This window comes from Lactuca sativa, chromosome 1 (genome assembly GCF_002870075.4).
Source record: "Lactuca sativa cultivar Salinas chromosome 1, Lsat_Salinas_v11, whole genome shotgun sequence".
Classification (NCBI taxonomy): Eukaryota; Viridiplantae; Streptophyta; class Magnoliopsida; order Asterales; family Asteraceae; genus Lactuca; species Lactuca sativa.
In genome coordinates this window covers 142838991-142862737 of record NC_056623.2, presented here as the reverse complement: position 1 = coordinate 142862737, position 23747 = coordinate 142838991, and the positions used below count along the sequence as shown (strand labels likewise).

The window sequence follows — 23747 nt, the reverse complement described above, 5'->3', positions numbered from 1 at the left end:
AGGTTCCTCCCACCACTGCTATCCAACTCCTATAAAGCCCAACTCTTTCTCACAGAGTCACGACAACTGCTTCAAGACGGCCACCGGCTTCTTTCTCTAATAATAACCCTTGCTAACCGATGATCACCTGATGATACCTTCATCACTCCCAATCACAACAAACACTTGACTCTTACAAGGCTAGATTTTGCCTTGAACCACCGGGTCCTGACCCGGTACCAACTGATGGGACTTATCCCGCCTTCCTTTCCGAATCCAACTCGTTCCTTCCCGAGCTGACAGGATGACACATCCTTCAGCTCCTAAGCACTCCCATCAGCTCTCCTTTGCAATCACATACACATGTTGTACCTGATCCAACATCCTCGGGCTGGAAAACCCGACACATTGACGATACCTCCAGACATCCCCGGGATGAATTACCACTACATACCTAACCTCCTGATCACAACCATATTGAAATCCAAGGATCCATCCTTGCATCCTTTCCGAACTCCCCTGGTTCTACACTACTGGAAATTCTTTCACAACCTCAACAGACACCCAACCCGAATGTGTTTCCATACCACTGGTACAAACCCAGTACCTCCTACTAATGACTGAGACACGTCGGTCATCCATTTACTCCACTTCCTCCACTAACGGAGGAACCAGGCTCCTTCCGGAGCTACATACCCTTTCCTTTCCAGGAAATCCACTCAACAACTCTTACGCGCATGTGCATGCCACAGAGCTAAACTCCACTCTACACTACCCATGTAGAGCAATTGCTATCCTCGAACTTCCATATACTCTTATTCTGCGCGCAAGGACTCTCAGGTCCATGCACTGCTTTCCACTAATATGATCGATACTTGGGGCCAGACCAAATCAATTATCACCCCGTGGTGACGCTTTTCTTCATTCTCCTCGTACCGAACCACTAACACATACAGAGTCTTCAGCATGACTGGACCGCCTTACCAACCCATCAGCCTATCTGGACCACTCTCGGAACCTTCAGCATATCTGGACTGCCCTCCTGGGCCTTCAGCCTGTCTGGACCGTTCTCCAAGCCTTCAGTCTGACTGGTACGAACACAGACCTTCAATCTCCCCGGACTGCTCAGACTATCATACATCATCCTGAACTATCCTTCCTGGGAATCTCTCCCGTGCATAATGTTCTAGCCCTCTAGGGGTTCCGAACTCTAACTCCACCTCACCTACTCAGATCCCGGCCTAATCCTAGGCCTCACAACAACCAATCACCTTTCCCTCAAACCTTGGTCTGTATCCCACCCCATTTTCCTGTCACTCAATCATACTAGCCCACACTCTTGGCTGACTAAACACTGCTAAAACCCCAAACATCTAATTGACCTCCTATGCTGTCGATCCCCCTGAGAATTTTCCAATTCTCCCCACTTAGAGCACTGACTACCAACCACCGGTGACCCAACCGGCATCACTTAAACAATCCTACTCAACAAATTCTCTTATACTTGAACTGGTTCTGATACGAGCAACCTCCACAAAATCACATTTCGACATCGCACATCACGAACTCTAATGGAGTCCGACTCCCCGCTGAACACTTCTCAAAACACAATTGCTATACCCGACAACAAGACCATGCAACCAAATTCTGACCATCAATCCCTTAGATGCTAACCGCCTACAACTCCTACTTACTAACACTCCCAATACGAAGACCCTCGATCATACGATAACCAACGAAAGGACGAACGAATACAATACCATGAATCATGCGAACAAAACTAGCAGACATATCATACTCCATAACATCCATATGATAACAAGATATCAAGAAGGAAATATACCCGCAGCTGTATCCGGCTCCGCCCTGACCTCCTCTGCTATATGCTGAAAAGCACGTCCCTGAGCCCTCGGGGGCTCTGCTCCACCCTGACCTCCACCCGTAATCCTCAAAGTGGTCGGTGCTAGAGCCTGCCCCGGTCATGTAGTAAGCTGTGGACAGTTGGCCCTCATGTGACCAACCTGATGGCACTGATAACAAATCCTCATATCCTGAATTGGGGCTGACTGACGGAAATCCCTCGCATAATGCCCCTCCCTCCCGCACTTGCAGCACGCACCACCGGACCTACAAACTATGGTGTGACCCTTCCCGCACTTCCCACAAGTGCGGCTGCTCTGATCTCCCAACCTAGAATCAACGGTCTTGGACCATTTCGGCGCCTGCTGCGACTGTGTCGAGGCCTGCCTCTACTCCCTCAACTGCAACTCAATCTCAACTCACGCTGTCTGGCGGCCTCCTGCAACTCTAACAAGGTATCACATATCTGCGTGGACACAAATTGCTTGATGTCCCTCTTGAGCATACTCAGATATCGGGACATCTGAGCCCGCTCTGAAGCCAACTCCGAGCAAAACATCGCCCTTTCCATGAACATCTTGGTGATCTCCATCACCGACTCAGAATCCTGCTTTAGCTCCAAAAACTCCTGAGCCAATCTCTCCCGCTCCACCCACGGAACATAACGAGTACTAAACATGTCTCGGAACTGATCCCAAGTAACTACAGCCCGCTGCGCATCAGAATAAGACCCCGTAGTCAATCTCCACCAATCCTTCACCCCGAGCCTTAACAGGTTCAGAGCACACCTCACCCTCTGATCAGCAAGGCATGAACACGTGAAGAAACATCCTTTCACGTCTGACAACCATCTCATAGCAACAATCGGATCCTAAACTCCATCAAACGTAGGGGGCTTTGTGTTATCAAAGTCCCGATACTGAAAATCTCTACCAGCTCCTCCTCCTGCCGCTGCTACAGCCGTTGTAGCCGCCGCGACAGCCGTCTCTGTAAGAGCTGCATAGCGCTCATCAAAGTACTCAACCATAGCGGTCTTGATCGACCCAAACAGTTCCGATAACTCGGCCTAGAACATTGCAGCAACCTCATCATGTAGGATCTCCCGAATCCTGGTGTCCAACTCATCCGTGCTCATCTGACCGATGACCTCGGGTGGCACCGATCCACCCTGACCGTTCTCTCCTGCTCCCGATCCTAACCCGGATCCACTCTCAGCATGCCTCGTAACCACCATACTGAAAACACCGCAAAACATCAGATAATTCCCACTAACCCAGGAACCAACCCCCAACCCATCCCTTGGGGTTGTGACTTCCTTTATACGCGTATGGGTCCTGTGCTTTCAGTAGTACGGGCCCATACTACCATCCACACCTACCCATATTTATATCAAGTATCACCACAACACCCTAGAGATGAACATACATAACAAGCAATCAACCCTCACCCTTAGAGGAACACCGAAAATCTCATACAAAAGGAATCCTAGGCTAGCAGGCATCATAAATCAGGCAACTCTATCAAGCAATTCTTGAAGATCCCTAGCCTAGTACTAGCATGTTGTTCTATCATATCTCATAAAAAAATAACTTGTATGGTATTTTGGGGCCACTTACTGGCTCCGGCTGATCATACCTCTGCATCCTCCTCTACTCATTTTTTGAAAACCATTTTAAATTCTCTTTTGAAAACTCTCCGTGATTTGAGACTGGATTCACACGAATGTTCCTCCAATTCACTCAAACCAAGACTCTGATACCAACTTGTAACACTCTAAAAATTTCAACCAATTTAAACTTTTCAAAAACAACCCATATTCATTAAATCATGACAAAAAGGTTATCAATACATTTATTATCAGAGTATTCCCAGAACCATTTTATAAAACATAAACATGAGGAGCGGCACGATCACGCCTTTGACTTGCTACGTTCTCCAGATGTACCTGAAACATAAAACCACAACTGTAAGCTCGAAAGCTTAGTGAGATACCCCCAAAATACCAACCACAATACCACACATATCATATCATAACCAGAACAGAACAGCCAAGCACTTCGGGTCTACTGTGTAACTGGTCTGCCGCACCGGGCCTATAACCCACCTGGTCCACCCTCCGAGTCTAGCCATATACATCGAGTCTGCAGTGTGGTTGGTCCGCCCGCACCGGGCCTTTAACCAACCTGGTCCACTCTCTGAGTCTATAGTATGACTGGTCTGCCCACACCGGGACTTCAGTCGGCCTGGTCCACTCTCCGAGCCTCGGCACGCCTGGTCCGCCCTCGTCGGGCCTACAGCCTATCTGAACCGCTCGCTGGGCATTCGGGATATCTGGTCCGCCCTGGGTATGTTGGCCTATAGCACAAAGCAGGAACCACCTCAACCCAACCCCAGTCAACCAGCGTTGTGCGCATAAACATATAATCATATAGCAATTCATAATTAATCAATCAATCTAGCAGATCACACATATAGCTCATCCCTACCAGGATACCGACCTAACTAGTCACTAGCATAGCATCATCCTATAACTCACGATACCGACCCTAACCAGGTCTCTTACATACACCATCCTAACTACCATGATGTAACATTGCAAAGTAATAACATAACAAACAACTACCTAGATTTCCATCCGAAAAGGGCCGGCCTTGGTGCCGTAGACCCTGTCGATATAGTGAGGATAACTCACCTCGCAACTGCTGACTGAAGAGATAAGATCACGCTGCTCCAACCTCCGACACGAACTTCACCACTGGTCAATACTAAATAACCAAAAACAATAATTACCAAAATACCCCTAGAAGTCAAACTGGTCAACCCTTGGTCAAAGTCAAAGTCCTCAGTCAAAGTCAAACTTCCTAACTGACTCTACTCGCCGAGTCAACCCGCTGACTCGCCGAGTCCCCATACTCAGAAACTCCCAATCCACAACTCAACCTGCCGAGTCGCCCCAAGGCTCGCCGAGTCTAACAAACTCTGAGCCCCCCCCCCCCCCCTTCATGCTCAACTCACTGAGTCATCCCTCGACACACCGATTCACAGCACAACCAAAAAAGGTTAGGACTCCTCGACCAGACTCACCGAGTCCAAGAACAGACTCGCCGAGTTCAAGGCAATATTCAACATACTCGCCGAGTTGTTCTTCCAACTCGTCAAGTTCCTGCCTATCTTCATCAAACTCGCCGAGTCCACCCATGTGACTCGCCGAGTAACTCCAGCTCTTAACCCATGCAGTGGCTTTCTAAACCATGTTGGGGCACAAATCCATAGATCTCCTCCTGTACAACCCACCCCTCACGTAAAGTGGCAAACTTTACGTGAATCCAAGGAGATCTAAGCAAAAAACACTCTATGGCTAGTGTTTGGGACAAAAAGGCTTCACCAACAACTCTTGGGCATACAGTTTATGGCTTCCTGGATCCTCTCAAGTCCAGATCTGAGGTAGCAACCTCAAATCCAACCTTCAAACCCAAAATGGATTCTAAACAAGCTAAAACCCCAAATTAACAACCCAACAATATATCTAGAAGAGGAATACTCAAGGTGATGACTTGTTACCTCAGAAATGCACCCAAGAAGGAGTAGATTCCAGATCTACAAAAGCCGCTTGATGATGGTCTCTAAATCCCCAAGCTTCTTACTGTTGGATTAGTGTCTAAGTCCATAACTATTTTGGTATGTACCTGACCCGATGGTGCATGGTCCTTTTGGGTTGCCTTCACCAAAGCAACTTGATAGGATGAATTATGGAGAGAAAGGATTAAATATGATTTATTAATATATTATGTGAATAATATATTAAAGGAGAAATCATATTGTTTAATTAATATTAGTCAAGAATTAATAAGAATTAAGTTTGTGACTAAAAGAGATTAATTGAACTTAAGGGACTGGAATTGTAATTATAAGATAATTGCAATTGGGCTATGGATTGCCTTATATTATAAGGTTAGACGAATTCTATGGAGAAACCCATTAGAAATCGTCCAAGGCCTTTAAGGAAAGGAGTCCATGGGTTGCTTAGGGCTTAAGCATCCAAATTAGGGTTTCCTTGTTTGATAACCCTAATAGCCTCACTATATATAGAGCCCTTATGCCCCCAAAACGTAGACAAGCTTCTTTCTAGGGTTTCCACATGTTTTGGGCAGCCTCCTTCTCTTCTCCTCTTCATCCTCTTGCTCTTGGTGTTTGTGAACCATTAGAGGAGTGACATTTGTGACTCTAAGCTTTCTAAAGTCAATACAAGGAGGAATTGAGATTGTTATTGCTACATAACAACTAAGGTATGATCTAAACCCTAATTATGTGTTATATTGATTATCATATGCTAGATCTAGGGTTTATAATCTTGGATAACTTGCATGTACAATAGAGAAACCTAGATCCAAGCATTAGGGTTTGTATGAGCATATAGGATGTTCTTATAGCCAAAACCCATCAGTGGTATCGGAGCCTTGATTGGTTTCTATTGTATTGATGCCTTGTTGATATGTTCATGCTTGATAAATTCGTTTTTTATGAGCCTGGCTGATGGACTCGGCGAGTCCCATTGTGGACTTGGCGAGTAGACCCCTACTCGGTGAGTCCATTGGGTTACTCGGCGAGTCCAAGCGTCAGAAAGAGCAAATATCGGGATTTCTTGCTGTTTATCTTTGAGATATTTGCCTTTATCATATTAGATCAATATAAATCCGATTTTATGATATATATGAGTATATTCTTGATCTAATTGAAGATATTTATCAATTAATAAAATATTTACTTCCTTATATGATTAAAGTTAATTATTTGTATTAATTGGGTAACTTATTTTGCAAGAAATTGAAATTAGGTCAAATATAGATAATGACAAAATTAATTGTTTAATTTATATTATTTGTTATTTGATCCTTGTGTTATGAAAACTTTCAATTTTTCCCCTTTAGGTTTTATAGTTTAAATTTAAACTCAAAAAATTTAGTTTTGTAATTTAAATAGTTGAAACCCTAATGTTTTCAAAAGGTTTTAAAACTTGTCCTCAAGTTTTGGAATTTAAATTTTAATTAAAAGTTTAATTTTGATGTATATTTAAATTCTAAACCTAATGTTTTGAAATGTTTCAAAACTTGCCCTCAAGTTTTGGAATTTAAAAGTTGATTAAAAAGGTTGAATTTAGGAATGTTAAATTCTAAAACCCTAGTATTGTTTTGAAAAGTTCAAATCACACCCTTATGGTTTTATTAATTAATTAAGGTGTATAACTAAAAGAGATTTAATAAATCCATAAATGTTTAGGTTCACAATTTAATTGAATTAAAAGTATAATTGTTAAATTTGACCACCTAGTATTTTAAAAAGTGTAAAATACACCCTATAATATATATATATATATATATATATATAACATTAAAAGTCTAACATTATATATATGTATGAGTAAAGTCAGTCTTACCGTTAGTTGGCCTCATTCACGAAGCTGGTCTATAAGGGGTGTTTAAGGAAATTGCCTATAAAATGGCGATTGAATGGGTATCCACTCTTACCTACCGCACTCTTGACTAGTGGAGGGTCGTTAGCCGAATGGGTAGGAAAGGACAAAACCTTCCATTATAAGTATAATGAAGTACAAAAAGTAACTAAATGTTTTACAAATTCCCAATCTTAGTTACTTAGGCAAAAGTAAATTGATGCAATTCCATGAAATTACACTTTGTGCCCTTGCGAAGACGTTAGTGGAGCGTGTGTGGTTAACCGTCACACTAAATGGTTCTAAGCAAAGGTAGCAAGGGGTGACTCAATGTTTGTCATAGTTCGGTGGAGCGTGTGTGGTTTACTGACACATCGAATAGGTGACTGTAACATGTGAGGGCACCATGTAACTTTGCATGGTTATTCACACCCACTTTGTGATCCTCGGCATCCAATCACAAACAAGAGGGGCATATCGAGATTTAAACATGCCATTGAAATGTTCGATGAATCTCAAAGGATCTAGGAGTTTTCATAAATTTAAAACTTAAATTTCTTTTTTGTTTTTCGTGGTGGAAATTAGTGAATCGTCGTTCACTTACCTTCAAATATTCTGCAACTAGATTACGGCATCCCTTTTCTAGGTTGTAGCGTATTGTGTTTGGTCCTAGCCTTAGTATCTCATTTGGGTGATTTACTAAGGACTCAATCAATCAACTAACTTGAATTTGTTTTCTCCCGTTTTGTAGATGTCAAAGTACGACAACTATGGTCTTCCCAAATCCCATGGAACAAGCTTTCCACATGAAGATGATATTCCACGATTCGATCGAGGAACAAGAAATCATGCTTCACTTCCTTCACCTCCTCCAATTATTCTCCCTAACCCACAAGTTCGAAGGCTTGAAAAGTTCAAGCTCACTCAAGCCCTTTTGGCAAGTAAACATGAAGAGGGAAAGTCGGTGTGTGCACACGTCCTAGGGATGAAGTCATACATTGATAGGTTAAGAATGTTGGGATCCGTTGTCTGTGAGGAGATGGCTGTTGATTGGGTTCTTCAGTCACTTCCTAACTCGTATAGTGAGTTCGTAAGAGAGTACTATATGATGAACTGCAACGTGACCCTTATAGATCTCACCTATATGCTTATTGCTGCTGAATCAGCAATGGTTTGGCGCAATAGAAAAGCAAAGTTGATTGGTGAATCTGCCTTCAAGACCTCTATGGATATAGACAATGGCAACGAAATACATGCTATGATCGAAAAGTTTGATCATAAGAGAAAGGCAATGTCTGAAGTAGTTCCATGTCCTGTTCCAAAAGAGTCAATTTGCTTTTATTGCCAAGAGAAGGGGCATTGGAGCCGCAGCTGCCCTATTTACCTAAGAAATCTAAGAGATGGGAGAGTCAAAACGTATGGCTATGCTTTAGGTAAAATCCATTGACTAACTCTTTTAAGCACCTATTCTAGATTCTTAATACATAATGTGATAAGATTACAATTGATGTTTTGTAGGATCGAAGAAAAGAGAGGAAGCTTAAGGGAAGAAGTGAGCAGAATCTAACCGTGAAGAAATGGATTTCGATCGCATTACTTGAAGATTAGATTCTTGAGCTACTACTTAGAGTTAGAATTAGATTGCTAATAAATATGCATTAGCATAGTTTTTCAATGAATTGCATTGTAAGGACAAGATTTTTTCCGCAATAAAATAAATTTTGATTTTATATTATTTATTTATCCTTGCAATGGCGTGTATGAAAAATTGATGTTTGAATGTTTCTATTATTAGCAATAATGGATTTGATTCTTAATTATGGAAATGTCGAAAATTTACTAAATAAGGAGAATTTTTCATCACCCAAGTTTCAGTTGGAAAGAAATTTGGAATCACGCAACTTGGTTGCATGATGAATGAGAAATTTCATATTTGGAAATTAGTCTAATTCGTTGACAAAGTGTCAAGTGAAGGACTAGGAGATCGAGTACACAAAGTTGTGTGTTGATCAAAGACCACCATAAGAGTAACAAAGATATTCGTCATGATTTACTAAAGGTTAAGTAAATATGATTATACTTAGATTAAGTGTAATTCTGAATTGATTGAAAAGGTTTAAATCAATAGCAGAACGAATAAGAAGAATCAAGTAGGCAGAAAGATAAAAGTTTCTCCATTCTAAGAAGAAGGGAGACTATCTTTTATGCTTTATGATAGGTCTTAATGATTAAGAACCATATCTCAAATTGATCCTCTAAGTGAGTCTTAGTACAATTGTATGTCTAAGAAGAGGAATCAAGAATTGAAGAAATGGTTAAATCAAGAAGTCAATCATACTTCGTTCCAAAACAAGTCTTAGAGATAAGATTATGACATTGAGTGAAAAGTATTAAGAAGGTTTATAGCATTCATCAAATGTGGAAGTTGTGATGTCTTGTATAAGACAAAGACCAACTAGGACCAATTTATGAAGTGTTTTAAACTACACTAACTCTTGAATATTTGTTTGTCAAGAAATGTTTATTGACAAGAGAATCTTATATGTCAAGGAGTCAGTGGGAGTCTTAATGGTCTTGAAAGGTTTCAAGAACAAATCAAAATAAACCTTATTGATCATCACTAGCACACAAGTTGAGGTTTACAACCTATCATGTTGACACTATATTGTTACTGTGTCGTTCCAATTGAGTTAATTATGCATGTGAGCCCTATGAGTTCTCATTTGAATGCATAAAAGGCAAGGACCTTGATCAATGAAAAGTACATTGATAGGAAAAGGTGAGCTTCTTAACTACTTGGAAGACATGGTGGGCAGCTGTGCTACCATAAGGCAAGAAATCAAGATTAAGAAAGTTCGGTCCATATGAGTTTGAATTTGTCGCAAACTTTGGTTTTGACAAATTCACATGGATAGGAACACATGCACCATTAAAATCTAAGTGTCATAAGATTCCCTCCTTCGTGAAAGTGACTGTGAGGAAATGCTTTCACTAAGAAAGATTTTAAGAAAAATAGTGATTGTGAAATTGAATTCTCGAATTCGATTATGGTTACGGTATCCCTTTCCATGATTCGAATTGTAAGATTTGGCAATTAGTCTGAATTGTTTAGACACACATATGAGCTATCTAAAGGAAAGGTGTATAAGCTTAGATAAAGGATTATCAAAGCATTAGGTATTAGAAACATGAGCTTAATAAATTCAACAAGTATTGTTTTTCTGAAAGTTAAGCTGTTTCTGAATAAATGTCAAAGCCAGTGGGAGCATAAGTGTTATGTTTATAATAATCATCATGATAGTGAGAGCATAAATGTTATGATTACATGATTACTAATGCAAGTATTGCAAGTTACCAATATTAATTATAGAAAACAAGAGTTATACTTTTCAAAGTCGCAATGGTTGTAAAGTTGTTTTGCTATAATTAAAGGAGAGAATATTATGCTTCATTTCAAATTTAAAGGTTTAGGTTGTGAAATGTTAATAAATTTAGTCATGGAAACATAGTGTGTTCTCAAATTTCGATTATGATCACGGCATTCCTCTTCATAGTTCGAATTTTGAGAACGTAGCACATAAAATATTATGGCAGAAGATTGATAAAGTATCGAATCTTCGTGTAAGACATTATGCATCGTGTCCCATACGCTTCGGGTATAGGATTGATTGAAAATGCTATAATATTTGACCATTCTAAAATTTTCCAAATGTCTAGCGCATTTAGAGGGAAAAAGGACAAGAATCGGTTTTGACTAAGATAATTAAACAACTATCAAAGGACGATCCAAAGTTCGCCGAGGATTGGTCGCTTGTGAGTAGTTGGAAGTATAGTATTATTATTATGAATATATAAGATTCTATTGAGAGTGAGTTGTCATATGGAAAATATGGAAACGTGTCCATATTGGGAATTGAATATTAAAAATCTATGTCTGGATTAGAAACTTTTATGCAAAAGGATGTTAAAAGGAATGTACTTTGAGTGAGAGACATCATATCTAAGGAATTGTATTGTAACAATTTCCGATAGAGGACTTTGTAATATCATTGGCAATAGTCATTTTGACATTAGTGCAGTGACATTACAAAAGGATCATTGCATAAAATGTTAGAATCTAACATATTCCATAAGTGACAAGAATTTGATATTCCTTCACTTGTGAAAAGGATTGGAAGTTGTGAAATGAGTATGATTGGAAATGTGTTCATTTGATCTATTTCACAAAGTAAGAACCATAGGTAAACATTGTGTGCATGCTAGGAGCATGGGACAAGTGTTGTAATAATTCAAGTAAAAAGTTGATTACCCGAAACAACAAATAATGAGTAATCGATATGGTGATAAATAAAAGGTGTTTTATTTATACTCAAGGTTGAGGCCATATGGGATTAGTATTATTCTTGTGTTTCACTTTCCATGTTTTGACTTCCTGAATGATTTAATTGGTTAAGAACAGTCAAATTATTCGAACGGGCCACAGTCGTTCATATGTTGGAAGTAGGTATGAATAAAGACTGTCGTGAATTGGTGTGTGGATTGTCTAAAGAGTAGTAGACATAAGCAAATGTTTGCTGCAACGTTCATGAGTGCTTATGAATATGATTTGAGCATTGGATTAAACCCACACTCACTTGGATCACTACATGAATTGTATCACGAGTGATTGGTGAGACGATAACATCTTATATTCTTGAAACCAAGATATGTGAGTTGTATCTTGCAAATCGGTTGCACACTGATAATATGTAAATGCACCAGTAACTTGGTGTCATAAAACATATTGTTGTGTGTGATTCGGTAAGTGAGTGCAAGCGAGCATTGAATCAAAGTTTATTCGTTCCTTTTATCCAAAGTAGGATAAAAGTGATATCTTTGGGCCCCTCGATGATTTAGTGATGACAAACTTAAATGCTCGGCCGGGCTAGGGCTAATTTGATTTGTTCAATTAGTCAGTCGTCATAAATCGGAAGTCGAGAAATAGTACAGAGAGAATGATTAGAAATCATGTCTCATACGATATCAAGAATGGAGGAATATATGATCCCTTATCTAAAGGACACGCGTATCTGATAGGATCAGAGTTGGCAACGGCTTTGGAAAGCTACGATTGCAGATCAGGATCTGAAGTCATACGCATAATATTTATTAGACTTATCCAAGTGCGAGACTGTTGGATTAGTGTCTAAGTCCATAACTATTTCGGTATGTACTTGACCCGGTGGTGCATGGTCCTTTTGGGTTGCCTTCACCAAAGCAACTTGATAGGATGAATTATGGAGAGAAAGGATTAAATATGATTTATTAATATATTATGGGAATAATATATTAAAGGAGAAATCATATTGTTTAATTAAAATTAGTCAAGAATTAATAAGAATTAAGTTTGTGACTAAAAGAGATTAATTAAACTTAAGGGACTGGAATTGTAATTATAAGATAATTGCAATTGGGCTATGGATTGCCTTATATTATAAGGTTGGACGAATTCTATGGGGAAACCCACTAGAAATCGTCCATGGCCTCTAAGGAAAGGAGTCCATGGGTTGCTTAGGGCTTAAGCATCCAAATTAGGGTTTCCTTGTTTGATAACCCTAATAGCCTCACTATATATAGAGCCCTTATGCCCCCAAAACGTGGACAAGCTTCTTTCTAGGGTTTCCACATGTTTTGGGCAGCCTCCTTCTCTTCTCCTCTTCATCCTCTTGCTCTTGGTGTTTGTGAACCATTAGAGGAGTGACATTTGTGACTCTAAGCTTTCTAAAGTCAATACAAGGAGGATTTGAGATTGTTATTGCTACATAACAATTAAGGTATGATCTAAACCCTAATTATGTGTTATATTGATTATCATATGCTAGATCTAGGGTTTATAGTCTTGGATAACTTGCATGTACAATAGAGAAACCTAGATCCAAGCATTAGGGTTTGTATGAGCACGTAGGATGTTCTTATAGCCAAAACCCATCACTTACACCAAACTTCTCTTCCAAGCTCTAACTTTTCATCAATGGAGTCACACACACAAGATGAGGGTTTTACGGATCTCAAATGGCAGTAAATAGGCTGAGGGTGGCTATAATGAGCTTTATATATGGCACAAACCCTGGATTAGGGTTTTTCTTCCTTCATCACCAACTCGTCGAGTCCAGATGCCGACTCGCCGAGTTGGTCATTTAACACGTGTCCAGAATCACGACTCGACTCGCCGAGTCTATCCATTGACACGCTGAGTCGGCCATCTTATTTACACTTTATCCCTTCAACTATACTTCTGAATTTCTGGGATGTTACAAATATATATAGAAATCCTTGGAGAACTTCCTGGCTTGCTTGATCATTCCAAACACTTATACTTCTCAAAACAACAAGAGAGCCTCATTTTCTCTCTACTTCTCACCACTTTGTGAAAGTGTTCTTGAGCTACTACTGCACTTTTTGGTAATTATTCCATCTAAACTCAAGTGGGTCCAAACCCGGACCGGATGGACCCGGACCCGTTTAACGATATTTTTTAGAACCAGAAACCGGACCGGTATATAGGAACTGGGTCGGGTTCGGTTCTGGGTTCAGTTCTGGGTAAAGTGGGTCTTGAACCGAAAAACCCAAAAATAGGAAAGTGGGTAAGGTAGAACCGGGTCAAATGGGTTTAGAACCGGAAAACCCGGATTTTTTTTGTTACCTCAATTGCATAATCTTTCAACCGTTATAAAAAAAATTAACAAACAAAAAAATTTCATTTAGGTTATTAGGTTATTAGGTTATTGACGACATTGATTTATTTTTAAAAAAAATAACTAGGTATAACAAAGTTGGTTTAAAGAAATTACATTTAGGCACTGCAATAGTCCAATATGAACTAATATCACAGTGACTATTGAAAATATAAAAGTAAGTTGTATACATTTTACGAATTTAGTCCCTCAACTTTTGAGTTAATATTGTTCTTTTGTGAGTTTTAGGGTGTGAGATGCAAACGAGTGGCAAGGAGCATTTCTTCTGTTGGACTTTATGTTCCAGGAGGCACTGTAGTTTTACCCTCAACAACTCTCATGCTTTCCATTGTAAGAAATACTATAATAGTTATCTCCATTATTAATTTGTTATGTTTAAAGAAAATCACTGTAATTTGACTTTTAGCTTTTATTATGTCCGCCAGCCAGATCATCTTAACTTGATGATGATTTAGAAATCAATGGTGAGTCTACATTAACTTCTGAAGCATACATTTTAAGAAAAAAAAGCAAATCGACTGAGACTTAGAAAACATCATAACAGTTAACACTTTAACACTACAACTTATTTGTGTAGAAGCATTGTTATTTACCCAATCGTCCATCATTGGTCTTTAATTGATTGTAGAAGATTGATTTGAAGTTCAATTGGGAATGATTGTAGGAGATTGATTTGATGATCGTCGACCTGAGGCTTAGTATTGGCGTAAATCGACTGAGGCTTGGGCTTTAATATCGGCGCAAATCGAGTAAGGAACTGAGGATTGTGTAGGCGACGACAACATATTCCTCTCTGTGATCGATGGGTTTTTTTTTGTTTTTTTTATCTTTTCTCCAATCGACGAACATTGAGGGCATGGGGAAAAGAGACTAATCGAATTTCGGTTCCCATATTTCCTATACCCTATACCGATTCCACATCTAAACCAGTTCTAATACCCACTAAACCCGGTTTCGGTTTTTTAAACAAATCCGGTTAAAAAACCAGGATTAACCGGACCCGTTAGACCCATACCCGAAATACCCGGATAAGAGTAATTTTGAAACCCAATACCCGGACCGTTTAAGCAATTTCCGGGTATACCGGGTTCCAGTTTCGGTCCGGTCCGGTTTTCCGGTTCTAAATCTCATCCCTAGTTGGAATGGGTGGGATAGGCAAAACCACTCTTGCCAAACTCTTATACAACGAGGAGAAAGTGAAGGATCACTTTGAACTCATGGCATGGGTTTGTGTTTTTGAAGAGTTTGATGTATTTAACATTAGCAAGGCAATCTTCCAAGTAGTAACCGGTAAAAACGAAGACTTTGCTAATCTCAATCTGCTTCACGTGGCCTTCAAAGAAAAACTTTCAAAGAAGAGGTTCTTACTTGTTCTAGACGATGTGTGGAACGAAGACCACAGTAAGTGGGAACTTCTTCAAAGCCATCTTCTTGTAGGGGCACATGGAAGTAAAGTTATTGTCACAACAAGGAGCACCAAGGTTGCATTGGTGATGGACTCGGAACTGTCTTATGGTCTGGACGTTTTGTCAAGTGAAGATGCACTGTCATTATTTGCTCAACATGCTTTAGGTGATAACAAAAACTTTCACAAACATCCAACACTTAAGTTTCTTGGTGAAGGTATTGTAAAAAAATGTGGTAGACTACCATTGGCTTTGAAAGCACTTGGGAGGGTTTTGAAGACTGATAGAAATAGTGATGCATGGGAGAAATTGTTGAAGAGTGAGGTATGGAATATAAAGGATGCAAGAGGGATTCTTCCGGCCCTTAAACTAAGCTACTATCATCTTCATCCACATTTGAAACTGTTGTTTGCATACTCCTCCTTGTTTCCCAAGGACTATGTATTTGTCAAGAATAAATTAGTCCTTGTTTCCCAAGGACTATGTATTTTTGTCCCAATCAAAGTCAATGGAGAGTTTAGGTCATCAGTATTTTGAAGAGCTACAGTCAAGGTCCTTTTTTCAACATTCAACGAATGATGAGTTGTTGTATACAATGCATGACCTGATAAACGACTTGGCCACAAGTGTTGCAAGAGATTTTTTCTATAGATTGGATGGTGAGATGAATGTATCCAAAAGGAATGAAAATTTTGAGAAGTTTCGTCACTTTTCACTAATAGGTCCGCAATTTGGATCATATGAAAATTTTAATGAATTACAAAGAGCTAAACGCTTGCGAACGTTCTTACCATTGCCAGGTGGTTGGTTAGACAGTGGCCATGTTGAATTACTTCACAAACTACAGTTCCTAAGGGTGCTAAGACTAATTCGAATCACAGAGGTGCCACAATCGATTGGTAGTCTCAAGCATCTTCGGTATCTTAACTTTTTCTTATAGTGGAATCAGATGTTTGCCAGAACAAGTAGGTAACCTGTATAATCTACAAAGCTTGTTGCTTCAAAATTGTTTTATGTTATCTAGCTTACCAGTAAGTTTTGGAAAGTTAATAAACCTGCAACATCTTGACATCAGTGATACTCCGAAATTGAACAAGATGCCCTTAGGTATTGGTGGGTTGACAAGTCTACAAACTCTACCCAAGGTCACTGTTAAAGAAGCTAACGGGCTCAAAATATCCGATCTTAAGGAATTATCGGATCTTCAAGGTCGGCTTTCCATTATTGGGCTGGAGAAAGTGATAGATCCAATACAAGCAAAGGATGCCAAGTTATATCAAAAGAAGGGTCTTGAAGTTTTGGAGATGGAATGGAGTGATAATGTGTTTGATGATTCTCGGGATGAGACGATTGAATATGAAGTACTTGAAGAACTAAGGCCTCCTCCTAAGTTAAAAATCCTCAAGATTTTGAATAACATAGGAACAAGATTTCCTAGTTGGGTCGGGGATCCCACGTTTGATCACTTAACAGAGCTTACATTATCTGGGTGTAGAAGTACACATATAAGAGTTGGACATCTGAAGTCTCTTAAGAAATTGGTTGTTGAAAGCATGAATGAGGTGAAGACTGTGGGTTTTGAATTACTTGCACCTACCAATTCAAATCTTGGGATTGCATTTCCATCACTTGAAGTTCTGAAGTTTTATGATATGCAAGGTTGGCAGAGATGGTCAATTAATAGTGGCAATAAACATGGAACTCCTAGTTCTTTTCCTCGTCTTCATGAGATCTCTTTAATAAGTTGTCCACAACTATCTCAAGTGTCAATCGGATTGATACCTTCACTTCGGTTTTTACGTATAGAAGAATGTTCCGAAGCGGTGTTAAGAAACATGGTTGGTTTGTCCTCGTCACTTGTGGAACTAAAAATGGTGAATGTTATAGGATTTACTCAACTACATGGAGAAGATTTAATGTATCTTGGGGAAGTTAAACATCTATTTATTTATAGATGTGACGAATTGAGATACTTATGGGAACGAGAATCCGAAGCATGCAGAAGTCTTGTGAGTTTACAGATCTTGGAAGTACGAGATTGTAAAAAGTTGGTTTCTGTTGCAGTAAAGATCAATTGTTTGTTTAATTCTCAAGTAAAGCCACAAGTTTTACAAATAAACGGCTTCAAAATGTTATTCCATCAGCAAGCCTTATTACATAGATTATTTGCATATATATACATATACAGAGATGGCAGTTATAAGAAGTTACAAACTGCCAAACATAATAGTAACTAACTAATAACTATTTACAAAACGGAACCTGTCATTCCATTTAAAACATAGTCTAGATTACAGGATTTAACACTCCCCCTTAAGCTAGACTTCACATACTCCAAGTTTTTCTTTTAACCTTTTGAAATCTCCTGCACCCAATGCCTTAGTGAAGATATCTGCGACTTGATCCCTTGTACTGCAGAAGATAACTTCAACTTCACCGAAGGTAACTAATTCCCTTATGAAATGAAACTTAATCCTTATATGTTTACTTTTCCCATGATATACAGGATTCCTGGTTAAGGCTATTGCGGACTTATTATCACAATAAATAGATGTTGGACCTTCTTGAGGATGCATCAGTTCTTCAAGTATCCCTCGCATCCAAATTGCTTGACACCCCACTAAACTGGTGCACATATATTCAGCCTCTGCTGAAGACAATGCAACAACCTTTTGTTTTTTTGATTGCCATGAAATGGCACCTGAACCAATGTTAAAATCATACCCTGAAGTACTCCTACTGTCGTCTGCACTTCCTCCATAATCATTGTCCCCATAAGCAGTCAATCTTGATTTATCAACTTTCTTGTAGCAAATTCCATGTCCAACTGTTCCTTTGATGTAACGAAGAATCCTCTTGCCAGCTTCCCAGTGTTCTTGTTTTGGGTGTTCCATAAACCTACTAGTTAAACTCACAGCATAGGTGATATCTGGTCTAGTAGCAGATAGGTACATCAAACTACCAACTAGACTCCTAAACAAACTTGAATCAACCTCTTTTCCATTTGCCTCCCTTGAGAGCTTTAAGCCTAGTTCCATTGGGGTCGAACATGGAATGGCATCCTCCATATGAAATCGCTTTAACACATCTTGAGCATACTTCTTTTGCATAATGGAAATCTTGTTAATGCTTTGTTTTACTTCAATTCCCAAAAAGTAATGTAGAGATCCTAAGTCTATCATCTCAAATTCACCTTTCATCGATTTTTTAAACTCTAGTGACATCTTTGTACTATTCCCAGTGAAAATCAGATCATCCACGTATAGGCATACAAATAGGAACTCACCATTTCTTTCTTTGATAAACAACGTGTGTTCATGTGGACATTTCTTGAAACCATGCTTCATAAAATATCTGTCTATGCGACTATACCAAGCTCGTGGTGCTTGTTTTAAACCATATAAAGCTTTTCTTAAACGACATACCTTATGTTTTTCATTTTGATTGACATAACCAGGTGGTTGATCAATGTACACCTCTTCGAGCAAATCACCATTTAGGAATGTTGATTTTACATCCATCTGGTTTATAATCCATCCATTTTGAGCTGCTAATGCTATGATTAACCGAATAGTCTCCAAGCGAATAACTGGTGCAAACACTTCGTTATAATCGATCCCAAACTTCTGCTTGTATCCCTTCACCACCAATCTAGCTTTATGCTTCTCGACTTCACCATTTTCTTTTAATTTTGTCTTATAAACCCATTTGACACCAATGGGTTTATGCCCTGGTGGAAGTTCTACCAAGTCCCAAGTGTGGTTCTTCATGATAGACTCTATCTCCTGGTCCATTGCTTTCCTCCATTTGTCTTCTTTAATTGCTGACTCAAAGTGAGTTGGGTCTGCATCAGCGAATAAGCAAAAATCCACTAGATCATCGATGTTAAGTTGTTCTGATCTTGAATATATGTCATTCAGCCTTCTATATTTCTTTGGTGTAGAACCGGGTGTTGATATCGATGTAGGTGATGATGGCTCTGATGGTGTGGGACTTGAATTGTTTGAGGGCATATGATCATCATCTCCATTATCACCACCATTGGCATTAATGTTCTGGTCTTCATTTACCACATCTTCTTCAATAAGTTTTCTTGATCCTTCATTAGTGTTTTGATGCCAATCCCATCCTTTATCTTCTTCAAATAAAACATCTCTGCTGATGATTACCTTACTGGTTGTTGGGTTGTAAAGTTTGTAGGCTTTTGAGGTTTCACTATAACCTATGAAGATACATTTTTCTGATTTATCATCCAGTTTACCCCTTCTTTCTTTTGGAACATGAGAATAAGCAATGCATCCAAACACTCTTAAATGAGAAACTCCAGGTTTAACCCCTCCCCAAGCTTCTTGGGGTGTTTTCCCCTTAACACTTCTTGTAGCTGCTCGGTTTAGCAGATACACTGCACATGCGACCGCTTCTGCCCAAAATCTGATTGGTACCTTCCTTCCTTTAAGCATGCTCATTGCAATCTCCATTATGGTTCTATTCTTCCTTTCTGAAACGTCATTTTGTTGAGGCGTATATCGTGTGGTTTTTTGATGTGAAATCCCATCTTCCTTTAAGAAATCTTCAAATTGATGTGAAGTGTATTCTCCCCCGTTATCGGTATGTATGGTCTTGATGTTGTGATCACTTTGTTTTTCTACTGATGACTTAAAGATCTTGAAATATTCAAATACCTGAGATCTCTCTTTGAGGAAGTAAACCCACGTTTTTCTGCTGAAATCATCAATGAATGTGAGCATGTAGTAACTCCCTCCTATGGACTCCATCTTCATAGGTCCACACACATCTGTGTGAATTAGTTCCAGAAGTTTTGATGCTCTCCATGCTTGGTCTTGAGGAAATGGACTTCTTGCATGTTTACCCAATGCACAACCCTCACATACTTGGCTAACTCTGTTGATTTCTGGCATACCATGTACTAGTTGATGCTTACACATATATGCTAATGACTCGAAGCTCAGGTGTCCATATCTCAGATGCCAAAGGTCAGATTTGTTAGAAGTTGACACCTTAAAAGAAGCCAACGTATCCTTGTTGAATTTAAGAGGAAACATCTTATTGTTGGTCATAGTCACTTTACCAAGAATGCAACCTTCCTTGTCTTTAATCACACATAGGAGCCCTTTAAAGTTAACTTCATAATCATTTAATAAAAGTTGTCCTACGCTAAGAAGGTTGTGTTTTAAAGCAGGAACGAAATAAACATTCGTTATTCTTCTAGGACCTTTATTTGTTTTTACTCGAACAATGCCATTGCCTTGAACCATGTGCCTTTTTTCATCCCCTGTTCTAACTTCGCTTTTTACTGTTTCATCAAGTTCCACAAACAAACTCCTGTTCCCAGTCATATGATTGCTACATGCAGAGTCGATGTACCACACTTCATCAGGTATTATATCCGGTGTTTCCCATGTCATGAACATGGTATCGTCTTCTTTTTCACCATTTTCATGCATGAAATTTGATTCCTTTCTTTCTTCTGCCAATCTTTTTTTATAGAATCTTATGGTATGACCAAAACCTTTGCAATGATAACATTGAATTTTAGACAAAGGTCTTCCCCTTCCTCGCCCTTTAGAGGTGTTTTCATCTTCGTTTTCTTGTTCTGAGTTTGTATTAGATGGCTTTCCATGACCCCTTCCTTTCCCCTTGTTGTTAGTATCGTCTTTGAATGAAACTTGCGACTGAAAGGCATGTTCTATTGGGTGTGCATCAAATTGTTTTAATCTAAGTTCATGGGATTGTAATGTTCCAAACAGGCTTTTCGGAGACATTTCAGAAAGATCCTTGGATTCTTCGATTGCGACTACGATGTACTCGAATTTCCTGGTTAAACTCCGTAAAATCTTCTCGATAATTCGTTTGTCTTCAATATCTTCTCCGTTAAGCCTCATCTGATTAGTAATTGTGATTATGCGATTATAGAAATCCTCGATTGATTCCGATTCTTTCATCTTCAGATTATCAAATTCACAGCGTAAGGTTTGTAGCCATACGATTTTCACTCTTTCTTCACCATGATAAGTCTTGTGCAGTGCGTCCCATGCTTCCTTAGATGTTTTGGATGTTGAGATTCTCTCAAAAATATTTTCGTCAACTGCCTGATATATGAAGAACAGTGCTTTCTTGTCCTTCTTCTTGTTCTCTCGTAATTCAGCCACTTGTTGGGGTGTTTGTTCAATATCCCTTGTAGGTTCACGTAAGCCTTCTTCAACAATACTCCAAAGTTCCTGAGATTCATATAGAACCCTCATTTGGATACTCCAATGATGGTAATTCTTACCAGTTAATTTCGGTAATTGGGGTTGTATGATGTTGCTGTTATGCAACGCCATACCATACGTATCTTCTTGTCCAGGATCATACACAAAATTACTCCGCTCTGAAACCAATTTGTTGCAGTAAAGATCAATTGTTTGTTTAATTCTCAAGTAAAGCCACAAGTTTTACAAATAAACGACTTCAAAATGTTATTCCATCAGCAAGCCTTATTACATAGATTATTTGCATATATATACATATACAGAGATGGCAGTTATAAGAAGTTACAAATTGCCAAACATAACAGTAACTAACTAATAACTATTTACATAACGGAACCTGTCATTCCATTTAAAACATAGTCTAGATTACAGGATTTAACAGTTTCATCAGCCAAGAACGAGGTTAATTTTGGGGTTAAATTGGGATCTCTTAAACAAGTGTTGTTTTTTAACTGTGGCAAACTAGAGAATTACAATTGTCCAAATAGTGTTGAGAATTTAGTGATCAGGGATTATGATTCACTGACATCTTTGACCTTCTCAGCAGTGCATGAGCACCTGTTTGGCCTTACATCTCTTGAAATAAGATTTTGCAAGAATCTAAAGTTATTTCCTCATGAGTATTTTCAAAGTCTCACATCTTTGGAAGAACTGGAGATACATGATTGTCCAAGTATTGACTACTCCTTTCCTTGTGGTTTGTGGCCTACTAATATACGCAAACTAACGATAGGATGCTTAAAAAAGCCCATGCCAGAGTGGGGCCCGCAAAATTTTCCAGCCAGATTACTTGAACTATACTTGCATGGAAAAAATTCAGGAGTGGTTTCATTTGCAGTGGCAGACGATGTGGGGAATACTACTACTACTCCATCATCATCATCATCTTTTCTTCTTCCACCATCTCTTGTTTCTTTAACACTTTGGAAGTTTACAGATGTGGAATCATTTTCAGAGGTCTTACAACACCTCCCCTGCCTTAAAAGACTTGATATTTTGTCATGCCCTAAGATTAGAGATCTTAACACAACTTTCGACCCATCAAATTTGACAATAAGGGTGGTTTAGCAGAAAAGTATGTCGTCTCCTTTCTGATCACCCTATAATAAACAACACAAATTCTTTTTTACTTGTGCCTAAATGCAATATTCCTTGTTAAGTTGAGACTTGTTGATTTGTTTGTTGATAAGATATTAGAATTATTATTGTAAATTCTTTTGCCTAAGTGCAGCAGCTGAATAGCTTTTCGGTTTTTTGAATTAATTTGCTTTTTCTTTTAATCAACAGAAGCGATTTTATAAACTAAAAGCCAGCAGGAAGCTGGAAAGAAATACAAAGTAGAAAAAATAAAACTATAGTTACAAACAAAAATCAACAGCCCTATATTTTGATCTACCCAACAAAAATCACCACGCCAAAACACACAAATTTCTAATAAAAATAAGCAAAACACAACTCATTACTCAAAAAGAAATTCACACACTAGATTAGCCCCATACCCGATCTTTTATTTGTGGGCCTTGGAAGAAGTACCAGATTTCTAGAGGCTAAGTTTCATTTCTTTATATTGCAACATTTTTTTCTTATTAACGCATTTTATTTTTAAAAAAAATTATCCAATTACAACATGGTAGACGGTTCTTTCAATTTGTTTTTTAGTAACCCATTGTACTATGAAAGTCTACCCACCTATAGCATTGTATTTTCAATCTTTCTCTTTTTAAGACAGTGTACTATCAAAAGTGTACCTACTTATAGTATTGTACATTCAATTATTTCCTTATTACCACATTGTAGTTGAAAAGTTTATCCACATATTGCATCGAACATTTTTGTTTGTGACTGGACCTTTTGGTTATGGGGTTGGGGAGGTATTACCCTTTAGATCTTAAATTCACCCACATGGAATACCTTAAGTCTTTTTATATTGAGAAGAGGGAAACAGGGACAATGTGCTCATGTGTATATTATGTTGTTCTAGAAAGATTTGCATAATTGTATTCGTTTTGTCGTATAAAATTATTGGTTCACGCTTTTAAGAGTTTTG

The 23747-nt window shown here is 38.7% G+C and overlaps 3 protein-coding genes across 3 annotated transcripts; all 3 read left to right on the top strand.

The window, feature by feature from the left end:
* Nucleotides 1-14753: 14753 nt before the first annotated feature.
* On the top strand, nucleotides 14754-15965 carry LOC111910784 (putative disease resistance protein RGA3). Its single transcript, XM_023906601.2, has one exon. It carries the CDS (start codon nucleotides 15165-15167, stop codon nucleotides 15963-15965), a length of 801 nt encoding a protein of 266 aa, XP_023762369.1. The 5' UTR covers nucleotides 14754-15164.
* Nucleotides 15966-16023: 58 nt separating this feature from the next.
* LOC111910785 (putative disease resistance protein At3g14460) lies at nucleotides 16024-17665 on the top strand. Its single transcript, XM_023906603.3, has 2 exons — nucleotides 16024-16346; nucleotides 16453-17665. The coding sequence occupies exons 1-2, from the start codon at nucleotides 16024-16026 to the stop codon at nucleotides 17663-17665; spliced, it is 1536 nt and encodes a 511-aa protein (XP_023762371.3).
* Nucleotides 17666-21965: 4300 nt separating this feature from the next.
* LOC122195413 (uncharacterized) lies at nucleotides 21966-22768 on the top strand. Its single transcript, XM_042897298.1, has 2 exons — nucleotides 21966-22004; nucleotides 22061-22768. The coding sequence occupies exons 1-2, from the start codon at nucleotides 21966-21968 to the stop codon at nucleotides 22766-22768; spliced, it is 747 nt and encodes a 248-aa protein (XP_042753232.1).
* The last annotated feature ends 979 nt before the right edge of the window (nucleotides 22769-23747 follow it).

What these genes read in the sequence shown, in the direction of transcription:
- LOC122195413 (XM_042897298.1), top strand. Translation starts at nt 21,966, where the DNA reads ATGGCAGTTATAAGAAGTTACAAATTGCCAAACATAACA. An exon ending in ACAAATTGCCAAACATAACA is followed by an intron (nt 22,005 to 22,060) that starts GTAACTAACTAA and finishes TTTAAAACATAG; the next exon opens with TCTAGATTACAGGATTTAAC.
- LOC111910784 (XM_023906601.2), top strand. Translation starts at nt 15,165, where the DNA reads ATGGGTGGGATAGGCAAAACCACTCTTGCCAAACTCTTATACAACGAG.
- LOC111910785 (XM_023906603.3), top strand. Translation starts at nt 16,024, where the DNA reads ATGCATGACCTGATAAACGACTTGGCCACAAGTGTTGCAAGAGATTTT. An exon ending in GGTAGTCTCAAGCATCTTCG is followed by an intron (nt 16,347 to 16,452) that starts GTATCTTAACTT and finishes TATGTTATCTAG; the next exon opens with CTTACCAGTAAGTTTTGGAA.